The sequence below is a fragment of the Lissotriton helveticus genome, chromosome 4_2, assembly GCF_964261635.1.
Source record: "Lissotriton helveticus chromosome 4_2, aLisHel1.1, whole genome shotgun sequence".
NCBI classification, from domain to species: Eukaryota; Metazoa; Chordata; class Amphibia; order Caudata; family Salamandridae; genus Lissotriton; species Lissotriton helveticus.
This window is the reverse complement of record NC_136064.1, coordinates 92,846,420-92,866,817: the sequence shown is the minus strand read 5'-3', so window position 1 is coordinate 92,866,817 and position 20,398 is coordinate 92,846,420. Positions and strand designations below refer to the sequence as shown.

Here is a 20,398-nt window from a genome sequence, read left to right as displayed (position 1 = left end):
TTCTGGCTTTGTTTTAGGCTGTCCAGTGTGTCTTTGTCCCTCCTGTGGAGCATAGCCTGTTTTCTATATTCTTCCAAGAGTGCTTGCTTTCTCTAAACAGGCCTTTAAATTTTGTTCTTATCTTGTCACATTTGCTGTGCATTCAAATACAGAGGCCAAATGTCTAGCTTTGTCTTCCAAGGGAACTGGGTGTTTACTTTTCTTTCTCTGGCTTCAAAGTGAGAGGATTTATGTGAAAATCTTGCACGGTACTGCTATGATGCTACTTTTTTCTAGCACAAAAGAAAATGTAAATGTCTGTAAATAACCTGCAAGTGTTTTAGAATATCTCAGACTTAGGAAAGCAATTTTTTTTGTAATTCTGAAGTGTGGGGGAAACATTTTAATACGATCAAAACACATGAGTACACTAGGTGATGCTATGTCCACACATCAATTGAGAGCTGTATAGTTTCATCAGTAAAGAGAGCACAGAGAGAACAAGAGCAGGCTGGGGGTACAAAGAGATGGTTGGAGTGTAGATAGAAAGAGGATAAGTGCAGAGAGCGCGAGAGTAGTTTGGGGTACAACGAGACGGTTGGGGTGCAGAGTGCAGAAGGAGAGGGTGGGAGCACTGAGAGAGGAGACGCACACCTATGGAGCTGCCCCGCTGAGGCCAGTAGCTTAGATTACCTGCAGCGTCGTCTCTCTTGCAACATTTTCTGCAAAAAAAACAAAAGGAGTGAGTGAATTTTGCAGAGGGGGGGGGGTGATCATAACTTTTGACAGCATAAAAAGCACAGATGAGTGGTTACCGTCGAAGGACAAAGGCCCAAACGATGAGGAGGAACGAGACACCGTCTGTCACAACCCAGATCATCAGGTAGGTGTCTGGAGACTGCAGGGAAGAGAGAGACAAAACCCAGAGAGCAGGTGAGTGCGAGGACCCGTACCACACAGTGATGCATTCAAGGGCTAGGTGAGCGCCCGCACCTGCCCACCCGCGCGCGCACACAATCACACACTCACTCACACACCTCCTGAGCTATCTTATGTGGAATGTGGCCGGTAACTAGAAGGCGACACAGTGTGCAAGGCCTGAGCTCAAATCACTGATCTATCACCAGCTCTTTTTATACAAAAGAAACTCAGATGTTTGGATAGTATGCAGATTTCAAAGAATATTTACTTTTAGGAATATTCACCTCCCTCCTACTGCCCTCCCTACAACTCCCCAAACATCTACTCTGCCATCAGACTGTAGCGTTCCCATGTCCAGCGCCTGCATCTCTCTCCTCCACCTCGTGCCGTCTTTTTAGGCCTGGCTGTACACAGATTTACCTGTCAATGAGCGCTAACACAATGTAAAAAAAAGGCCTAAAGCTCCGCCCACCCCCAGCGGTTGGTTGCTGGAAGTGTCAATCTTCAGGCATTGACTCATCGTAACTCTTTCCCGCGACTCACAGTGTAGCCAGGACATGCAGCCAGGTCATTGGTGCTGCCGTGCAATGAGTCCCAGAGGGAGTATTTCTTCTATGTTCATGTCTCCAGTCTTCCTGTCCTCTTTCAGTTGCCATGTTTTGGCTCATGCTTGTTTTGAACATGCACCGCTGCAGTTGCTGCTACCTTTGCATTGCTGCTGGGTGCCGCCTGCTACACTGTGGAAGAGGGAAGGGTGCGGGCGCTCACTCTCAGGGTAGCCCAAGCTGCAACCAGCACAAGCCTCAGGAGAAAGGCAGCGAGGCTGCAGAGTGATTTCTTACGTGGGAGAAAATCTTTCAGGTTGCGTATGTGTTTTGCTGCCATCACAAGACAGTGAGCTGGGTCAGGTCCTGTGTATGCAAGCAATTTCTGTGTTTCTCCTCACTCCCCAGCTATCAGCAAGGTTGTAAGCCTGTGGTCTTCCCAGTGTGGAGACAGGAGAATCAGTAAACTGATATCCATGATCCTGCAAGGTCTGATTTGATTTCGAAGTTACTCAAACTGACTCTATTTAGTTTACTTTACTGTTTCCGTACAATACTTCTTCTAAGGAAGGATGTATCCAAGTATATATTTCTCATATTCTATAGATCTATTCATCAATGTTTCCATTGGAGCCCCCCTTTATTCTATAGATTTTTTTCATGGAGCCCCCATTCTATAGATCCATTCATCAATGTTTCCATTGTAGCCCCCCGTTCTATAGATTAATTCATCAATATTTCTATTGGAGCCTCCCATTCAATAGATTCATTCATGGAGCCCCCCATTGTATAGATTAATTTATAAATGTTTCCAGTGGAGCCTCCCATTCTATAGGGGAATTCAACACTTTCAATTGAAACCCCTATTCTATAGAATTATTCATCAATGTTTCCATTGGAGCCCCCCCATGCCATAGATTAATTCAAAGTTTCCATTGGAGCCCCTTTCCATAGATTCAATCAATGTTTCCATTGGAGCCCCTCTTCTATAGATTCATTCAATGTTTCCATTGGAGCCCCTCTTCTATAGATTCATTCAATGTTTCCATTGGAGCCCCTCTTCTATAGATTAATTCAATGTTTCCATTGGAGCCCCCATTCTATAGATTCATTCAATGTTTCCATTGGAGCCCCCATTCTATAGATTAATTTAATGTTTCCATTGGAGCCCCTCTTCTATAGATTAATTCAATGTTTCCATTGGAGCCCCCCATTCTATATATTCATTCAATGTTTCCATTGGAGCCCCCATTCTATAGATTCATTTAATGTTTCCATTGGAGCCCCTCTTCTATAGATTAATTCAATGTTTCCATTGGAGCCCCCATTCTATAGATTCATTCAATGTTTCCATTGGAGCCCCCATTCTATAGATTCATTTAATGTTTCCATTGGAGCCCCTCTTCTATAGATTAATTCAATGTTTCCATTGGAGCCCCTTTCTATAGATTCATCAATCAATGTTTCCATTGGAGCCCTCCTTCTATAGATTAATTCAATGTTTCTATTGGAGCCCCCCATTCTACAGATTCATTCAATGTTTCCATTGGAGCCCCTCTTCTATAGATTAATTCAAAGTTTCCATTGGAGCCCCTTTCTATAGATTCATCCATCAATGTTTCCATTGGAGCCCCTTTCTATAGATTCATTCAATGTTTCCATTGGAGCCCCCCATTCTAAAGGTGGATTCTCGGTCATTGGGTCTTGGTGGACAAAGCCCAAAGTCTTCTCTTGTTGAAGATCTGTGGGTTCACAGGCTGCTTCCAAAGTGCAGCAAGTTATAGATCTTTTTTAATGAGTTACTGTTCTACAGAGCTCTCTTTAAAAGGTTCTGAGGCCAAGACACTGAAGAATTAGATCTAATGGTGGCCATGCTAAATCAGCCACCATAGGAATACCTAAGGTGGGGGACGTACGGATGGGGAAAGAGACGACACCATGTCCAGAGCTCCAACCATTACGAATTATCATGGGGCAATATCTACGGTATTGGCACCTGCACCACCTCCTTCGACCGCATACAGAGGCCTTGAGGGCGGCCCAGATGAATCACCCCTGGAGTACAGATTAATGGGGGCCCCCCCCCATCACCAACCATTCAGTGTCTACACTATACTCAAACCTACTACAGAATAACGTTCCCCCATTGGATCGCCTCCGGGCTAAGTGGGAGAAGGAGTTGGGCAGAATGGAAGATGAAGATGGTGGGGGGCTAAGGGATCCTCGGGAGGTGGCCTGCAGGTGTCCTTGGGAGGTGGCTGTAGAGGCCTATTTAAATTGGTACAACTGAGACTCCTCCATAGGGCCTACTTTACCTGATCAACACTGTTCCATATGGGTAGGATAGACCTAGACAGAGGTCTGAGAGGCTGCAGACGAAGGGGATCGCTATTTCACACAACTAGGGAACACCCTCTCCTCGCAAAGTACTGGGGGCGGAGGGTAGGAAAGCGACTCTTGAAGATCCGGGACTGTGCGATTTAATTGATCCCTAACCCGATAGCCCTGGGCATATGGGACGAACAGTCCCTGGACAGAGACTCCCCATCTCTTCTGTAATATGCCCTTCATGGTGGCAAAGTGTGACGTCATCAGGCTGTGGGACAGTGGCGAGGTCCCGGAGCAGAGGAACTAGAAGGGTAACGTAAACCGTTATATGAGTTTTAAATAAAATGGTATACTGAGGGCGCATGCCTGCCCAAAGACATTTGAAAAAGTGTGGGGGGCTTGGCGCCAGGCCATTGGGGACATTTCCTGAGGTTGGGTTACGGGAGGGGGCGCTGGTGCCAGTCCACGGAGGACATATTGTGAGGGTGGGGTATGGGAGGGGGCCCTGGTGCCAGCCCATAGAGGACATATCCTGAGGGTGGAGTATGGGAGAGGGCCCTGGCGCCAAGCCCTGGAGGACACAACCTGAGGGTCGAGTATGGGAGGGGGCCCTGGCACCAGGCCACGGAGGACATCCTGAGGGTGGGGTATGGTAGGGTGCCCTGGTTGAGTCTGGGATTTATATTCAGTGCCATATGGTGGAGATGTCTAGGGTGCTTGTTCTCACACTCGGGCCTTACGGTGTAAGACTGGTGAATCGGATACAAGATTCAGAGACTTGTGCTTGTTTGCGGTAGAGTGGCCCCTCTCCACCCAGTTGTATGAAATTAATAAAGGGATTAAAAAAATAATGAGATCTAGTTATCCAATCAGAATTCATACTCCTTTCAACACATTGGTTTGGCATTTACCCAGCACACCAACAAGTTAAAACTCATTGAACCGCCACAAAAGTCAGGGCGCTCCATAGGTTCTACACAAACCCCATTGTACATAACAGAGTGCATTGGCACACAAGGGCATTGACTGCCAAAAAGTGCATAGCTGTTTAGGGGCACCAAGAAATGATACCCCTACACAAAAGGCTGCCTCTGGGTATCGCACTGCAATATGACAACCTCTGGAAGGGTGAGCATTGCACAACATGGTGAAACCCCTTTGGGCGAGCCACTGACCCACAGTGGGACAACTTCTGCCAGAATGGAGTTAACAGCTGCAAAAAGAGGCGCAAACAACTGTCAAAAATCTCAGTAACAATAATAGAAGAAGATGCCTCAAAGGTGGGACTATCATCTTCCTTAAGCACTGTGCATCCCAGGACATTTACCGGGAGTGTAGAGGCAACTTTCTCTCCTTGTCACCCTTATTGTTGATTGAAGGCTGTCAAAGCGGTAGCTGGAAAAATCAAATTTAAATTGTGGATGACGAGTTATTCTTCTTTTTTTTTAACGAAATTTTATATAGCCCGAACTTGACCCGGTATCGGGTATCAGAGCGCTTTACATAGCACCAGTTGTGTTACATGAGGACACATCCATTTTTGTTAGGCACGGGGAGATAAAGTGAATTGACCAGAATCACAGGATGTTCAGCGTTATTGCCGAGATTCGAACTCTGTTCCCCAGATTCAAGGTTGACCGCCCTAGCCGCTAGGCCAAATCCTCTTCTCTCTCCTTCACTACGGTAACGGATATCCCATCTGCCGAAATATCAATCCATTAGGATATTATGGGATTTATATTTCGGTGAATGGGTATCCAGCGCCATTGCGATGGAGTAACCCATCCGCCGAAATCTAAATCAGGCCCCAAGATGTGACTTAACATTGTAAATCTTCCTGCTGCACAGGACTCATTTGAGATACTTGTTTGACGAACATGAGGATACCCCCTTCTTCCCAATCTAGGAGGGAATAAACTTACGATAACCCAGCTGGGTCTATCCATGTCCTTCAGGATGTGACAGGCATTGGTGGTGATGGAGTCCGCACCAGCACACCAAAGAATGGAGAAGAGCCAAGGCTTGTCCACCACAAAGATGTTCACGGAAACGTTGTCATGGCGATAGGCTCTGTCAAAACAAGACAAGTCTAGGTCAGGGCCTGCAAAGGGATTGTGGACTTATTTATTTAGCTATTTGTAAAGAGCGTCACACAGCTAGTGGTACCCTAAGCAGGGGGGGGGAGAATGCATGGGAATGCAGTTGTCAAGGCAACAATGTCCAAAGAGTTACAGATTATGGCATAAATTGGGTGACATGTGGTCTAGATATTAAAAGGCCAGAGAAGCACCATCTGGTAGGCTTCCAGTTGTACAGATAGGGTGGGTATTAAGGAGTCCTGGCTGACTCTTCCAGAACAGAGTCTGCCAGATGGTATCAAGATGTAAAACCTTGAGTTGAGAGGGCCACGGGTTATGGAGGACAGATTGCATGATGGCAGATGGGCCTGGGCAGCCTGAATCATCTGACCGGAAAGTGAAATCAAACATGGTGAGAACTTGGCATGTATGCATGTGAAGACTTAAGACTGGGGAGACACCTCACCACAAGCAGTAGGAAAAAAGGAAACAGACAAAGGAGGAAACAGAAGAAAATATAAAATAAAAGATGTAGGACAACATCGGAGAAAGTGAATAAAAAGTCAAAGAAGTGCAGAAGAGGAGAAGAAATCTCCAAAGAAAAAGAGTAGGAGAAGAATTAAAGGTGTAGAAAAAAGCTTAGATAAAGGGGAGATAGTGCTCACAGAAGGGTCTGAAAGTCTTCCAATGAGGAGAAGTAAGTGGTTGGAGAAGAAGAACTCAAAGTTCAGAGAAGGGAAGAAAGAGGAGAAGGAACCTCAGAGGAAAAGAAGACCTAGCTCAAAGAAAGACGAGAATGTTCTCAGATGAGAAGAAGAAAACACTTCGGGGAGGAGTAGAAAGTGCTAGAGGACAACAAAGTGCTATAGGGAGGAGAAAAGGGGTAAGAACAAATTGCTGTGGAGAGATGAAAGTGGCAAGCGCTACGAGGAACAGAAGAAAGTGCTAAGAACACAAAGAAGGGCAATGGTCAGAAGAGAAGAGTGTTCAGAAGAGAAAATAATTCTGATTAGGGCAAAACAAGAAAAAGCTATGAAGAGGAAACAAACCTAAGAATAGAAAATCAATTGACTTAAGGGGTGAAACCAAGTCTCAGTGGGAGAGGAAGGAAATAAAAGAGCGAAGAAGATTGGAAGAAGGTAGAAAGACTAGAGGAGGAGCAAGAGGAGAAGAATGAGCTTGGAGAAGTAACAGGAGAGGATACTGTAATCTACAAAAAGGGGTTAGAGGATAAAAAAGAGAAGCTTAGAGGAAGAGAAGAAAGATGTAAACAGTAAAGGAGAGAGCCCTTCGGATAGAAGGAGGAGAGGAAAGAGTCCAGAGAAGGGGGAAGATCCTTCTCAAAAGAGAAGAAAAAAAATGCCTCACAGGAGAATAGAGAAGAAAGAGGTTTGAAGAGGAGGGGGATAATTTCAGAAAGAGAAGAAAAAGCATAAAGGAGGTAGGAAAATGAAAAGAAAGATCTGATACAAATAAAGAAAGAAATCAGAGGTGAAGAAACAGCTAAGAGCAGGAGGATAAAGAAGAGAAGAAATATCTGAGGAAAACAGGAACGAACTAAGGAGGAGGATATAAAAAAGTTAATAGTAAAAGAAAATGAGAAAGCAGAAAATTGAGAAATAAAAAATATGAAGCAAAACAGAAAGAGACAAGGAGGAGAAACCGGAGCTCAGGTACAGTGATTAAAGACTTAACATGCAAGGAGAGGTAATAGGAAAATATTGTTTTCAGGGGAGGAGAATCAGCAGGTCACAGCAAAAACAGAAATGAAGAAAGTACAAAAAAGAAGAAAATACCAGAAGCGGCGAATAAACTTTGATGACGATAGTCATCCCCCATGTACGCATCCCACCCAGCCCATGTCCTGTGGTCTCACTGGATCTCCTCCGTGCTGAGGTTCTTGAAGGACAAGTTGACTTTCATCAGCGGCTCGGTGTCGTTCCAGCTTCTCCGGCGGCCATAGATCTGCTGGAACCCTGGAGCCATGCGCTTCACCTCTGCTCTGAAATCGTCTGGCAACCACAAAATCTGCACAAAACAAGGTGTAAATTGACCCAGTGTGAAAGAAAGTCAAGGATGAAAGCCCACTTAATACTGTATTCCACCACCACGCATTCAACGGGTTGAGGAGCCACAGATACTAACTACAGCAGGGGAGGGCACCAGCCTGGACAGTTTGCCTTTGGTGTGCAGATGAAATCTCAGACTTCCATCTGTCCTGACCATGCAACATTTTTCCTCCATTATATGTAGAGCTCCAGGCCAAAGAGTCATAACTTCTACCTGCAATATTTTAAGGCTACTGAATCACCCAAACAAATAACCTCTCTTCGCCTTTATCTTTGGGTAATGCGGATGCTCTTTGCGATGCCTAGTCCACTTCAGTCGAGCAGTCCCCCCTTCTCAAACAGCTCTTCCCTGAAGTGGGGGTGCGAAAAGTTTCTAGACGCCATTGTACTTCTATACTGATGCAGCCCAATGTACTGGTCTAACCATGAGTCCTGGCTCCCTGCGGAAAGATGAACCACCAGGCACGATTAAATGTCGCAATCTATATCTCTTAAAATGGAATGTCTGACCAGTTATAGCGATTGCGTCTTTTTTGGGGGGGATTGGGTGGAGATTGGGTTGGGGGAAGGATCCGTTAAAATTTGGTGGGCAACCTCTGGGTAGGATGCAAAATGCTGTAGCTATTTAGCACACAAAAGTGAGCTTCTTCTAAATTAAATCATATGAAACTCATCCTCAGAAGATATCTATTTGAGCCACCCACGAATTGATTTGTGCAGTATGACATGCCTAAAGCAAACACAAGGAGATGATGGACGGAGTGCTGAAACTTTCCAGACACTCACTTCCAGTCACAGATCTGGGTTGAATCCATCCTCCTGCTTTAGCTCACTTCGCCACCCCAGTTCAGACCCAGCTATATACAAATCAGTCTTGACCCTGTGCCTCATGGGAACAGTCCAGCCCGAACTGCCAAGCCAGGTCTTCCCTCAACTGTAAACAAGCATCATGGGACCGGTTTCTGGGTAACACCCCTCATCAGCCCGGCTAGCCTGAATCCAGTGGCAAAGTGAGCAAGGGACCCACGTCTCGGCATACCCTGCCAACTTAGGGCATAAAGCAAACACAAGGAGATGATGGGCGGAGTGCTGAGATGCCTAGGCACATACAAATCCAATTTATCCAAGGCCCGGAAAAATGGGCATTAGTCCAGTCCAATGCTGGTCTACGGCACCCTCTCAGACACAGACCCTATCTGGCTCCAACAGTATCGTGTAAGGATTACAGAATGCATCAAAGCACAGCCCCCCAGAAGCACTCACCAGATCCTGGCGAATGTTGGACTTGAGGATTGTCTCCACAGTGACGTTGACGAACGTCTGGTTGTAAGGATGTCTCTCGTGAGGCGGTCTCAGGTCAAACATCACACTCATGTTGTGGGCATCGGCGGAGCGCAGGAGTTCCTCCAAAGATGGGACCTTCTGCTTCAGAACCTCGTCTCGGTTTATGGTTGCGAGGGAGCTCTCACTGGGGAAAGGGGGTCTCTAGGAAGAGATGGGGGTGCGGAAAGTGGAGGAGAACACATGGGGGAGGAAGAGGTGGGTATGGGGAGGAGGCACAAAGGATAGGAGGCAAACGGGGATAGACACAGGCAGTGTTAGGCTGAGGAGGTGTTGGCGCCACTGTGAAGCAAACTGTGCTCCGATCTAGGGATTTATTTTTAGACAATGTTGAAAGATCTCTGAGAAAAGACCTAAAGAGGGAGCAATGCAGTCCAAGATAAAATACTGTGCTTAAGAGATAAGAATGCTCCACAAAGTACATCCAAATAAGTGAAAACATAATCCAGAAGGGTAAAGCTGAATTACCACTAGTTTAAAGTTTCTGAACGAAGAAGTCTTCTGCATCAGTAATTGCTCCTCACACTGTTGATCCAAGTGCCATATGCTCCTCCCGCTGACCACGTGTACCCTGCGCTCCACACACTGTCCATGATCCCTTAGCTTCTCATACTGTTGATCCAAGTACCCTACGCTTCCCACACTGGCCATGTGTACCCAAGCTCTACACAATACCCATGTTCCCTCAGCTCCTCACACTGTCTATCCATGTGCTCTGGGCTCCTTCCACTAACCATGGGTACCAAACCTTAATACACAATCACACTGTCCATGTTCCCATAGTTCCTTACTCTGTCCATCCAAGGGCCCTGCTCTTCCCATAATGGCAATGTGTACCCAAGCTCCACACACTAACCATGTTCCCTCAGCTCCTCACACTGTCTATCCATGTGCGCTAGGCTCCTTCCACTAACCATGGGTACCCAACCTCCATACACAATCACACTGTCCATGTTCCCATAGCTTCTTACTCTGTCCATCCAAGGGCCCTGCTCTTCCCGCAATGGCCATGTGTACCCAAGCGCCATACACTGCCCATGTTCCCTCAGCTCCTCGCACTGTAAACCCATTCCTCACCCCTTCTGGTTTCTCCAATCTCCTCTATCCAGGAGGTGTAATCTTCCACACCCATTAGGTGTATTGTATTTTGTATGTGAAGTTGTGCAGAACACTCTGCTTACATAGGGTGTATACACATCCTGTAATTTACGGTGCTATATTTCACAGAGCTTTTGCTCTATTTGTATCTTGTAAGTGAATTGAAAAACAATGATGCATGGTGACCTCATCACACAGGCTTCCAACAGCATCACTTGGAATGCCTTCCCTGAAGCCTTTGACCCTTCCTTGATAAACCCATCAGTGATAGACTAGACTGAACTCCAGAAGGGAGGTGGGAGGAAGTAGTGAAAGATGATGTGGACCCTGTGGGCAGCAGCATTTAGGCCCCACTGGTTTGAGTTCTAGGTGTTACCTGTAAGAACCACTCGCCCGCGTTCAGCTGCTGTAGCTCCGGCCAGCTGAACCAGCTGCAGTTCTCCTGCACGCGATCCGGGAACACCTGGGCCACGTTGGTGGTTCTGGTCAGTTTGTCGTCATGCATGAGAAAGGGCACGCCGTCCATACTGCAATGGATGACGAAGGAGAAACGTGTCGGAGAAGAGAGACTCAAGATTGGTCAGGAAAACAGAAACAGCAACAAGGAAACACATGGAGAAACCAGCTAGGATAAAGGACTCCTGGAAGTTGGGCAGATAATGGTGCTTTTAACCAACAGCTACAATCTGACTGTCAAATCTAAGACCCAGTTAACAGGTGAGACCGAAACTACTTTCTGAACCTACTCAATTCTTAAATATTTTATTAATTAATTTCAGATCATAGACAAAAAAAAAAATTACAATACAACACTGTGTAACACAGCTGCAATCGCAAAACAAGAGTTTCAGTCTTTCCATATTACAGCGTCAGATGCATATGATAACGATGTAGGCGAAAAGCCTTGAAGTACATATATATATTTCGTGCATCCTGTGCCCGACAACATTTTTGAAGTCTCCAGTATTTCATTAAATACATTTGATTTGTTCAAATTAAGTCTAATCTCCTCGGTGGAAATAAAGGCCGAAGTGCATGGTTAGGAAATGGAAATCATTTATGTAAGTTTTTTACAAAAATAAAAAATAAAATCGAAACTATGGGTAGCTACTGATGTCCAGAGATGATCATAATAATAATAATAATAATAAGGGAGTTTTATAAAGCGCGCGGTTACGCTCAACAAGCGTGTCCCTGCGCTAAGACAAAAAAAAACTCATACAAGCAGGCCGCAGAGTCAGCTAGAGTTATCGTGTGTAGAGATGTGTTTTTAGCTTCTTCCTGAAGTCGGCTTCAGACAATTCTAGGCGAAGGTCCAAGGGTAAAGCGTTCCAGCCCTTCGCCACCAAGTAGCGAAAGGATCTGCCTCCCATGCGAGCCTTTCTCGTCCTGGGGACCTTTAGTAGGCCACCATGGGAGGAGCGCAGCGCTCGCGTAGGTTCGTATCTGGAGACCAGACTCTGGAGTGGTGCTGAAGCCCTCCCATTAAGGATACGGTGACAGGTACAGAGGGCCTTAAACTCGACCCTGCTCTTCACTGGAAGCCAATGAAGAGTCTGAAGGGCTGCTTTGGAGGCTGATCTTTTAGGAAGCTTCAGAATGAGGCGAGCTGCTGCATTCTGCAGTACCTGGAGACGATTTAAAACCTTACTGGTTGCTCCCAAATACAGTAGGTTGCCGTAATCCAGGCGCGATGTGACGAGGGCATGTACCAGCGTCCTGCGGGCAGGCATGGGAAGTAGGTCTAAGACCTTCCGCAAACTTTTTAGGACGCTGAAACAGACATCCACCACACGGCCTATCTGAGGTCCAAAGGACAAATCAGCATCAAGCCAAACTCCAAGATTCTTGGCTTCCCGACAGGGGGTTGGAACCTCGCCTAGGCAAGAGGGCCACCACGCTGACGACCACACAGATGGGCTCCCCCCCCACCACGAGCACCTCGGTCTTATTGCCATTCAATTTGAGGCAATTTGCGGACATCTAGGTTGCCAACTCCTGCATACAGGTTCTGAATTGGTCCACCGCAAGACCGGGTGCGCGCGATAGGGAGATAGCCAGCTGCGTATCGTCGGCGTAGGATACTATGTGCAGGCCATGACCCTCCACAATAGAGGCCACTGGGGAGACATATAAATTAAACAGGGTGGGGCTCAGAGACGAGCCCTGGGGCACGCCCTGTCCCAAACAGATCTCCCCGGAATAGCATTCACCCTGGCGGACCTGGAAGCCTCTCCCCGTCAGGAAGGACTGGAACCATCTAAGTGCAGTACCCGATATTCATAGCTAGCGGTATCCACAATTTCAAGCATTGGTTGGTATAAATAATAAATCAAAGCCAACACGTTTTTCACGACTATTATATTCAAACCACTGATAAACCACCATGTCTCTGACTTTGCCCTGTAGGACTCCTGATCAATAGATTGGTCAGTATTTTTTCTTTTTAAATATAAATTGGAGCACACCGTTCATATCAATAAAGACACTCCTCTTGATACATTAACAGAGAAGCCCTGAAAAAGCGACATATGTAATATAATACACGTAAACCACGTGTGGGCTTTGATTGGATTTCAGATTTCCCCCCCAATTGATTTGAAATCCTGGTAATGTGCCGGACCTAACTACCTCATCAAGGACAGCAGGAAGATTCATATTGAGTTTTTTTTTATAAACAGCAAGGTGTTATCCACATGAATAGCCAACCTGGGTAGCCAGGCCCCTGTTGCCTTAGCCACCGAGCCAAGTGCTTCATCGCAATGGAAAATTGCAGGGGAGACCGGGGACAGCAACACTGCTAGCTGCCTTGACTAACAAACATTGTGTACAGTGTGATGGGAGCAGAAAAGGTTTACTTAAGAAGTGAAGTAGTCTCCCACCTCCATCCATCGAAGGATATTCACACTTTTCCTCAGTACATGTTGCTGACGGTTCACCGATTTGAATGAGATTGAGATACATATGTAGCATATGAGTGTTGAGCAAGAGCCAGTCCTCTTGACGTAGAGGTGTTTGTTAATAAATGCAATGTCCTCCTTTGACGTACTAAAGATAAAGGCTTTACCATTTTGTTCATTTTGAAAATTGTTCCCTGCCAAATAGACAAGAAGCAAGGTCTCAATAAAGTTTTCAGAATTTCCTTGGTTTGTGGATTCCAGAATCCCTGTGATTCTTTCGTTGTTGCACCAAGATCACACATCTAAGTCTTCATTCTTAGCTTTCATGGTGGCGAGATCCTTTTCTATGCGTGATATGGTTCTTGCAGAGAAGGAAGAGTCTTTCCATCAAATGAGACGTTCCACCTGCTCAAGTCAGCAATCTGGGTTTTTCAAGTTTATCAAGCATTCTTTGCAGCCTGCATGGTAATACGTCTATCTTAGCATGTATTGCATTAAGGCTGCTCCTTATCTCCAATAACCGCATCATCAAATCACAGCCCATGGGGACTGTCTCTGCAATGTGCATGGAAGAGTAAGACGGAGCAGTTAAATATCCTGGTAGCTTATTGTTTTTCTTCTGATTGAACCTGAGCCTGCCGACATAGCCATCTACTGCAAATTCAGCAGTGAGATGCTAGAAAAAGGGTGATATGTGGATGACGCTGAGTGCCCGGCATGGTGAAAGAATGCAGCACTGGCAATGGCCGCCAGGGCACAGACGCGTCATCTGCTCAAGGTGCCTCATCCATTGCCACCAATTAGGATACATTTGTGAGCCCCCCCCTCGCTTCAGTCAAAGATAGGGAGCGCCAGTGAACCAATCGCCAAATGCCCCCGAATTTCGTCTGCTCGACTCATGCGGGCTGCAAAGTCAGGCTCGCACTGCATGACCAAAGGAGAGATCCGCTAGCTCCTGCTAGGCGTTCTACTACCCCATGGCAGAGAGGGAGTCTGAGATCTGCCACCAGACCAGATGTAAACCCCTCAACAGTTATCACAGCTCCAATGTGCAGGCGATATGCCAGGTTGCACATGTCAGCAATCCCAAGGCTGGTGTTGGGAGAGAGTTGCGCAACTAAGCGGCCATCTTGGCTGGTGGCCAGGCAAGCATCTCCCACTTCCACCCCCAGAGCTAACATAACTACTTTCTTGGATGAGTTGCAATGAGAAGGGCATGGAATCGCCTACAAACACAAGGAATAGGGAAAAGGTCAGGGTGGCACTTTTAATCACAGACTCAAATTGAGGGACTGCTATGGTGAGTAGACGGGCAGAAACAGAAAAAGAAATGTCCATAACATGCCGATATTGGTACAAAACTTGTAACTGGAAGATATAAATCCAGAAATACTTTTAAAGCACTACAGATTATCACTAGGAAGCTCAACTCCATAAATTCCACAGACAAAAAGAACAAACTAAGGGGGGAAAAAGATCGACTAATAGACGGTGCAACTTAAAGTATGGGAATCTGAAAAAGACTTGCAAAATTTGAAACAACCTCAAGCCTAATAAAGTATTGGAGAACCCACAGGAAAGAATACACTATAGCACGGTTAAATTACATATAATTTCTATATCTCAATGACATTGGATCTGGCATCCTGGTGCTAATGGACCATACCCAACTAGCAGCCACTCTAACAGGCATGAGGGCACAAGAAGAGGGTTGGTTTCTGGTCTTTCGGTCGGTGGGATGACGTGCTGTAGGTCTGAATGAAATAGGTCAACTCCAGAGGACCACCTTCAGGAATGACCATGGGGCCCCCTTTGGGAACTCCAAAGTGATCCAAGGGATTCTGCGACGGATTGAAGGATCATGGTGCACGTGCTGGAATCGTCTTCTGGAACTTGGTTCCAGAGCGAAAGATCTAGGTTTGTAAACCACTCGATGGACCACACTTGAACTGGATCAAGAGGGCAAAACTGATGTACGACTCCAAAAGCATCAGTGAGGTGGCCATTCTATGTAAGGAAATCTTCAATGGTTGTAAAAAAAAAAAACAACAATCTTGGGTCTTGAAATGTCTGAAGTACCACTCAGCGACACCATAAACACCCCCTCAACTTTCTTCAATCAAGAATAGTGGAAACTGGAGAGGCTGTAGCCATCAGTTGACATACGCCAAAACGAGGCCGCGTATCATCTCAAGAGTGACCATTTGTTTTTCTTTTGTCTGGCATTTCTTGCCCTTTGACTCAACTAAGTCTTTGATTATAAACATTACAGTTAGCCCAAAGCGGCCCAAAGTCCTTAGAGTTCGCCCCGCCGCAGCCTCATAAAATAATATTTAAAACCTAGTACCGAGCGTGTTAACACTCAAATTGATTGGGGTCGTATCTTAGTTCATAAGGTGCACATAGCTTCTGGTTTTCAATCTATATATCACATTTTACTGTTCATTTTCCAAGCATTTACAAGTCCAATTCTTAGTACTGGCTCTGCACTGATATTACTGAGTGCTAATCACAGGGTCATTCTGTACACAGTTTCTAACCCCTACCACTTTCTACAGGAAGCCGCAACTCCTCAAACTGCACCAGGAGAGGGAGTGACTTGATTATCCAACTGGAGGCAACTGGATTATAATATTGAAGACCCTGGGAACCCAGTGGTAAACAGGTCTCCACAAAAAAGCCAATAACCAGGAATGTACTACTGAATATTGAACAGAGAAATATCACAATATGAGAATGCTGCGGACAATATATCCAGGACCAAAATATAGAAAGTTGAGTGCAAATAGAAAATATAGATTTAATATCCCGAACTACATGTACATACCTTGAAAATATAGATATCGTCATGGTACGTATATGTGGAGTTAGGCATATAAAATCTATACTTACCTTTTGATATTTTGGGTTTGATACTCAATCTTTGATATTAATGGGGAAAGCCACTAAACAGGGACCATGAACTGACCCACCCCAAGAAAAGGCTTCCCAGTGAATAATTCTCTATTTAGTGGTACAAATGTGCCACCGAAATTTACAATGATTAAGTATTCCCAGACTTTCTTCAGCCACAAAATAGAGAACACAGGTCTATTTTTGCGTTTTGAATTAGACCAATTTACGTTATCTGTAAAAACTGGATTTCACAGTAAGTGCGGAAGGAAAACAATCTGGCACACCCCTACTTGCCATATAGTCACAAGATACGTCAACGTTTTCTTGAAAACCCAGTTATTTCACAGACCTTTCAGCATGGTTGGCTTTGCTATGTCATGATCTCTGCCTGAATGGTTGTCTTGACTGATCCTATATAGGTTCTGGGCTGCTGTGTGAAGTGAACCCACAGAAATACTCAGTTATGGGAGGCCTAAAACGCTTAGCATTAACCCAACTTAAACTCCTCCCTCAGCATAAAAGTGCAGCCTCAAAGCTCAACCTCAAACCTCATAAAAAAGTGAGTTTATAACTGAGTGAAGGGGAGAGTCTGGACAGGGTCATAAGCATAGGTAACCCCTTGCGTGCTCAGGACGGCACCTGGCCGTCCTACGTCATGCTGGGCATGGGCGGAGGACGGCCGGGGGCGGTTCGAACTCCGCCCACTAATTAATTCTTCCGCACAGGCAGGGAATTTGTTCAGTGCTGGGGAATCGGCGGCGTTTGGACGGCCCTGGCCGTCCTGAGCACATGCCCAGTGTGACGTAGGACAGCCAAGGGCCGTCCTGAGCACAATAGGGGTTAAAAGGCCTGCCTAATATGGAAGGACTTACAGTTTGTAAAGGACTGAGAAAGAGTAAAGTTCTATACTCTTCACCCAAATGTGAAGGTGACGCATTGTGTGACGGGTGCCCTGCTGGAGGTTCAGTAGTCTGGGAGTCGCGGTCAAGGCCCCCCCATTTCACTGCTTACCTCACCATGACATCACTTTCGAACACGAATGCTCCACACTCAACGGTCTTCTGAAATGACATCATCGTGTTCTCTGGTGCCACCTAGACAAGAAAAGGGATGGTGAGTGACACTGCTGGCCCACATTAGGAGGGTCATTAGCTTTCATGCCGCACACGTGCAGAGGAGACATCAGTGTTGTCGCGAGCAACGTGTGCCATGCAATGCTATATCTTCACTTCAGACAGAGGCCTGAAGCAGGACTCAAGTCGATGAAGGATCAGTGAGGCTGAAACGTATGGCGATGGGCTAACCGAGCATGTCCGTTTCCATTTCTAAGTGAACAAACTAACTGGACTTACTGGTGCCTCTAGTTACTCAGACTAGACCAGCGTGTGTGGCAAAGGACAGTGGCAGGAAAAGAAGTAGGAATGATTAGGGGGAAAAGACACGTGGATAGATGGGACTACATATAGGTTGTTGGTTGATGGAGAGGTGAAGCTTCAGGAGGAAGAAGAAGAGGCAAAATACTCAGCTATGAGCAAGATAAAGGTAAGAATAAAGGGGTGGTCCACTGAAGGAAATGTGGTTGGCCCCACATGGTCTTCCCCTCAGCCTCCATCGTATGGGTCACTCTGCGGGTCTCTCTTCCACTGTGCGGCTATTTTGAGGAGTTTTCTGGACCAACAGCATCTGGATTGATGTGCTAACGAGGCTACATTGAAAAGTACCAATGAACTCAAGAACCAGAAATATCCCACAATCTAAGATCACAAGCCCAGTAGAATGATTCAAACACAAGCCAAGAGAGATGAGACTGAACTCCCCAAACCAGGTAAAAAGACATGAGCAGGTCTAGTATATGAGGGAAGAAGCGATTCTTCAACAGAGGGGATGCTCTTCTGACTGATGTCCCTCATTGGGAGAAGTACCCCTCAGCTGGAGTATTAAAACATCCTATTGAGGCTAGACAGGACAACCAATCACTACAGACGGGGAGGTCTCCATCGGAGGACAATCAATCACTACAGACGGGGAGGTCTCCATCGGAGGACAATCCATCACTACAGACTGGGAGGTCTCCATCAGAGGACAACCAATCACTACAGACTGGGAAGTCTCCATCAGAGCACAACCAATCACTACAGACTGGGAGGTCTCCATCAGAGGTCAACAAATCACCACAGACTGGGAGGTCTCCATCAGAGGACAACCAATCACTACAGACTGGGAGGACTCCATCAGAGGAGGCGAGAGTAGCAGACTCTACGCCCAGGCTAAATGCGCAGCAGCTGGACCTCCATTCTTATGTCACAAGAACTGAGTGGAACAAGTCTTATCAGAGACCGAAGTCTCATCCAAGGCCTTCTCTCTAGCTATTCCCAAACTGGCCGTTCCACTCCTGGCCTCTTGGTTACCAGTTGCTTCAAAGTTTTAAAAATGTCCTTTACAGGCCACTGTAGCACAATCCTCTATCAATGCCCTTGGCAATATGAGGGGACAGGATTTACTCACCATTGGTGCCCCCCGGTGACCCATCAGGCGCGGTTTCTTCGGCAGCTGGTTGGGCTCCATGATGCATGGGGACCGGAAGAGCAGCGGAACCAGGTACAAGGCGATCACCACACAGATGTAGACGAGTAGCATCAGTGCCTTGAGACCTGAGGAGAAACAGACAACACTGGTGTGATAGGACACAAAAAGGGGCTGAGGAGAAACAGACAAAACTGACATCAGAGGACACAGAAAGGGACAAATGAGAAACAGACAACAGTGACATCAGACGACACAAAGGGACAGAGGAGAAATGGACAACACTGGTGGGAAAGGACACAGAAAGGGGCTGAGGAGAAACAGACAAAACTGACATCAGAGGACACAGAAAGGGACAAATGAGAAACAGACAACAGTGACAACAGACAACACAAAGGGACAGAGGAGAAATGGACAACACTGGTGGGAAAGGACACAGAAAGGGGCTGAGGAGAAACAGACATAAGGAATCATGGTCACGGCATGAAGCAGCGTTGCTGGATAACTGTAGGTTGAACCTTAAGGCAATAAGGGGTTGTAGAGCTGCGCAAGGTAATATATATTTGTATCCATCGGTTGTAGGATATTGCCTTAAGGTTAAACCTACATCTATCCAGCAATGCTGCTTCGCACCTAGACCAGGATGCCAGGATTCCTTATCCACAATAGAGGTTCTCAAGGAAAAAACCTCAAGCACCTATTTCCTTGTCCTGAAGATGATCCCTGCATTTCTCTAGAGGGATCGAATAGTCGTCGACTCCTCGCACCCTGACAACGGAATAATTTTAGCAATATGGGCTATGATGTGCAAATTTATTCCGTAGTGGCTTACATGTCACAATTGTTGGGCCAAACCTTTTCTGCTGACTGATATCCTTGTTAAGATTTTGCTCCCACTTGTATATAATTTTTTCTGTCGAACCGTATATTAAAAATACCATGTCCATTTGGACAAATAGTCATTATTGTATCACTATTTTATATATTGCAAATCAATAACTTGCTTGATAGGGACCATTGTTCCTTAAAACTGTTCATACTCAAGGTCCCAAACGAACTATTAGGTTCCCATGTTTTTCTAAAGATTCTCCTTGAGGGTTGGGCAGTAACAGGACGTCAAAAAAAACTGACTGATGACCCATCACCCAATACTTAGTTCCTCCTAATTTATAGTTTGGAGGATTGCTGTGCTTGCCAGCTCTGCTGTCACACACATCCTAAGCAGCACAACCACAGGCGAGAAAGTTCTCACTGACCTCAAGTCCTATGTCCCTACTCGTGACCTTCGATCCTCCACCAAAAACCTCCTGCATATCCCTCGCTTCAAAAGGAAGAAACATGGTGGCCTTAGCTTCTCTTATCTGGCCCCTTCCTTTTGGAATTCTTTACCTCTTACTATTAGAACAACGGCCCATTACATGTAGTTCCACAAACGGCTGAAGACCTTCGCTGAGTGAGCAGTTCTCCTTTTACACTTGTCCTCAGCGCCAAGAAACCGCTTGGTCAACGTGCGCTTAACAAATCCTTTCAACTTCAACTTCTGACCTTTCCAATTATACTACGTAATGCTCGCCTCGCGTGGAGGATCTCTCCCTGCCTACATCTGACTTGGTCAATCTTATGTTCTGCAAGTCGCATAAACATGGTATACCAGCTTCCGTACTCTCCCTGCTAATAACAGAAAATCAAACACCAAAGAGACAATAGAGGAAGACCGTAAT

At 46.0% G+C, this 20,398-nt stretch overlaps 1 protein-coding gene across 3 annotated transcripts in view; it reads right to left on the bottom strand.

Moving 5' to 3' along the window:
• The window catches only part of GDPD2 (glycerophosphodiester phosphodiesterase domain containing 2), a 255,543-nt gene that overhangs the window by 5,577 nt on the left and 229,568 nt on the right, over nt 1-20,398 (bottom strand). For 2 of the 3 annotated variants that reach the window (XM_078640188.1, XM_078640189.1), the window contains exons 8-15: nt 18,660-18,805; nt 17,166-17,248; nt 10,736-10,886; nt 9,184-9,405; nt 7,728-7,879; nt 5,696-5,843; nt 795-877; nt 634-701 (exon numbers count right to left, since the gene is read on the bottom strand). In XM_078640188.1, coding sequence (XP_078496314.1) covers nt 634-701; nt 795-877; nt 5,696-5,843; nt 7,728-7,879; nt 9,184-9,405; nt 10,736-10,886; nt 17,166-17,248; nt 18,660-18,805 — 1,053 coding nt within the window. The remainder of the gene's footprint in view (nt 1-633; nt 702-794; nt 878-5,695; nt 5,844-7,727; nt 7,880-9,183; nt 9,406-10,735; nt 10,887-17,165; nt 17,249-18,659; nt 18,806-20,398) is intronic. The other variant, XM_078640190.1, reaches the window with a different exon arrangement.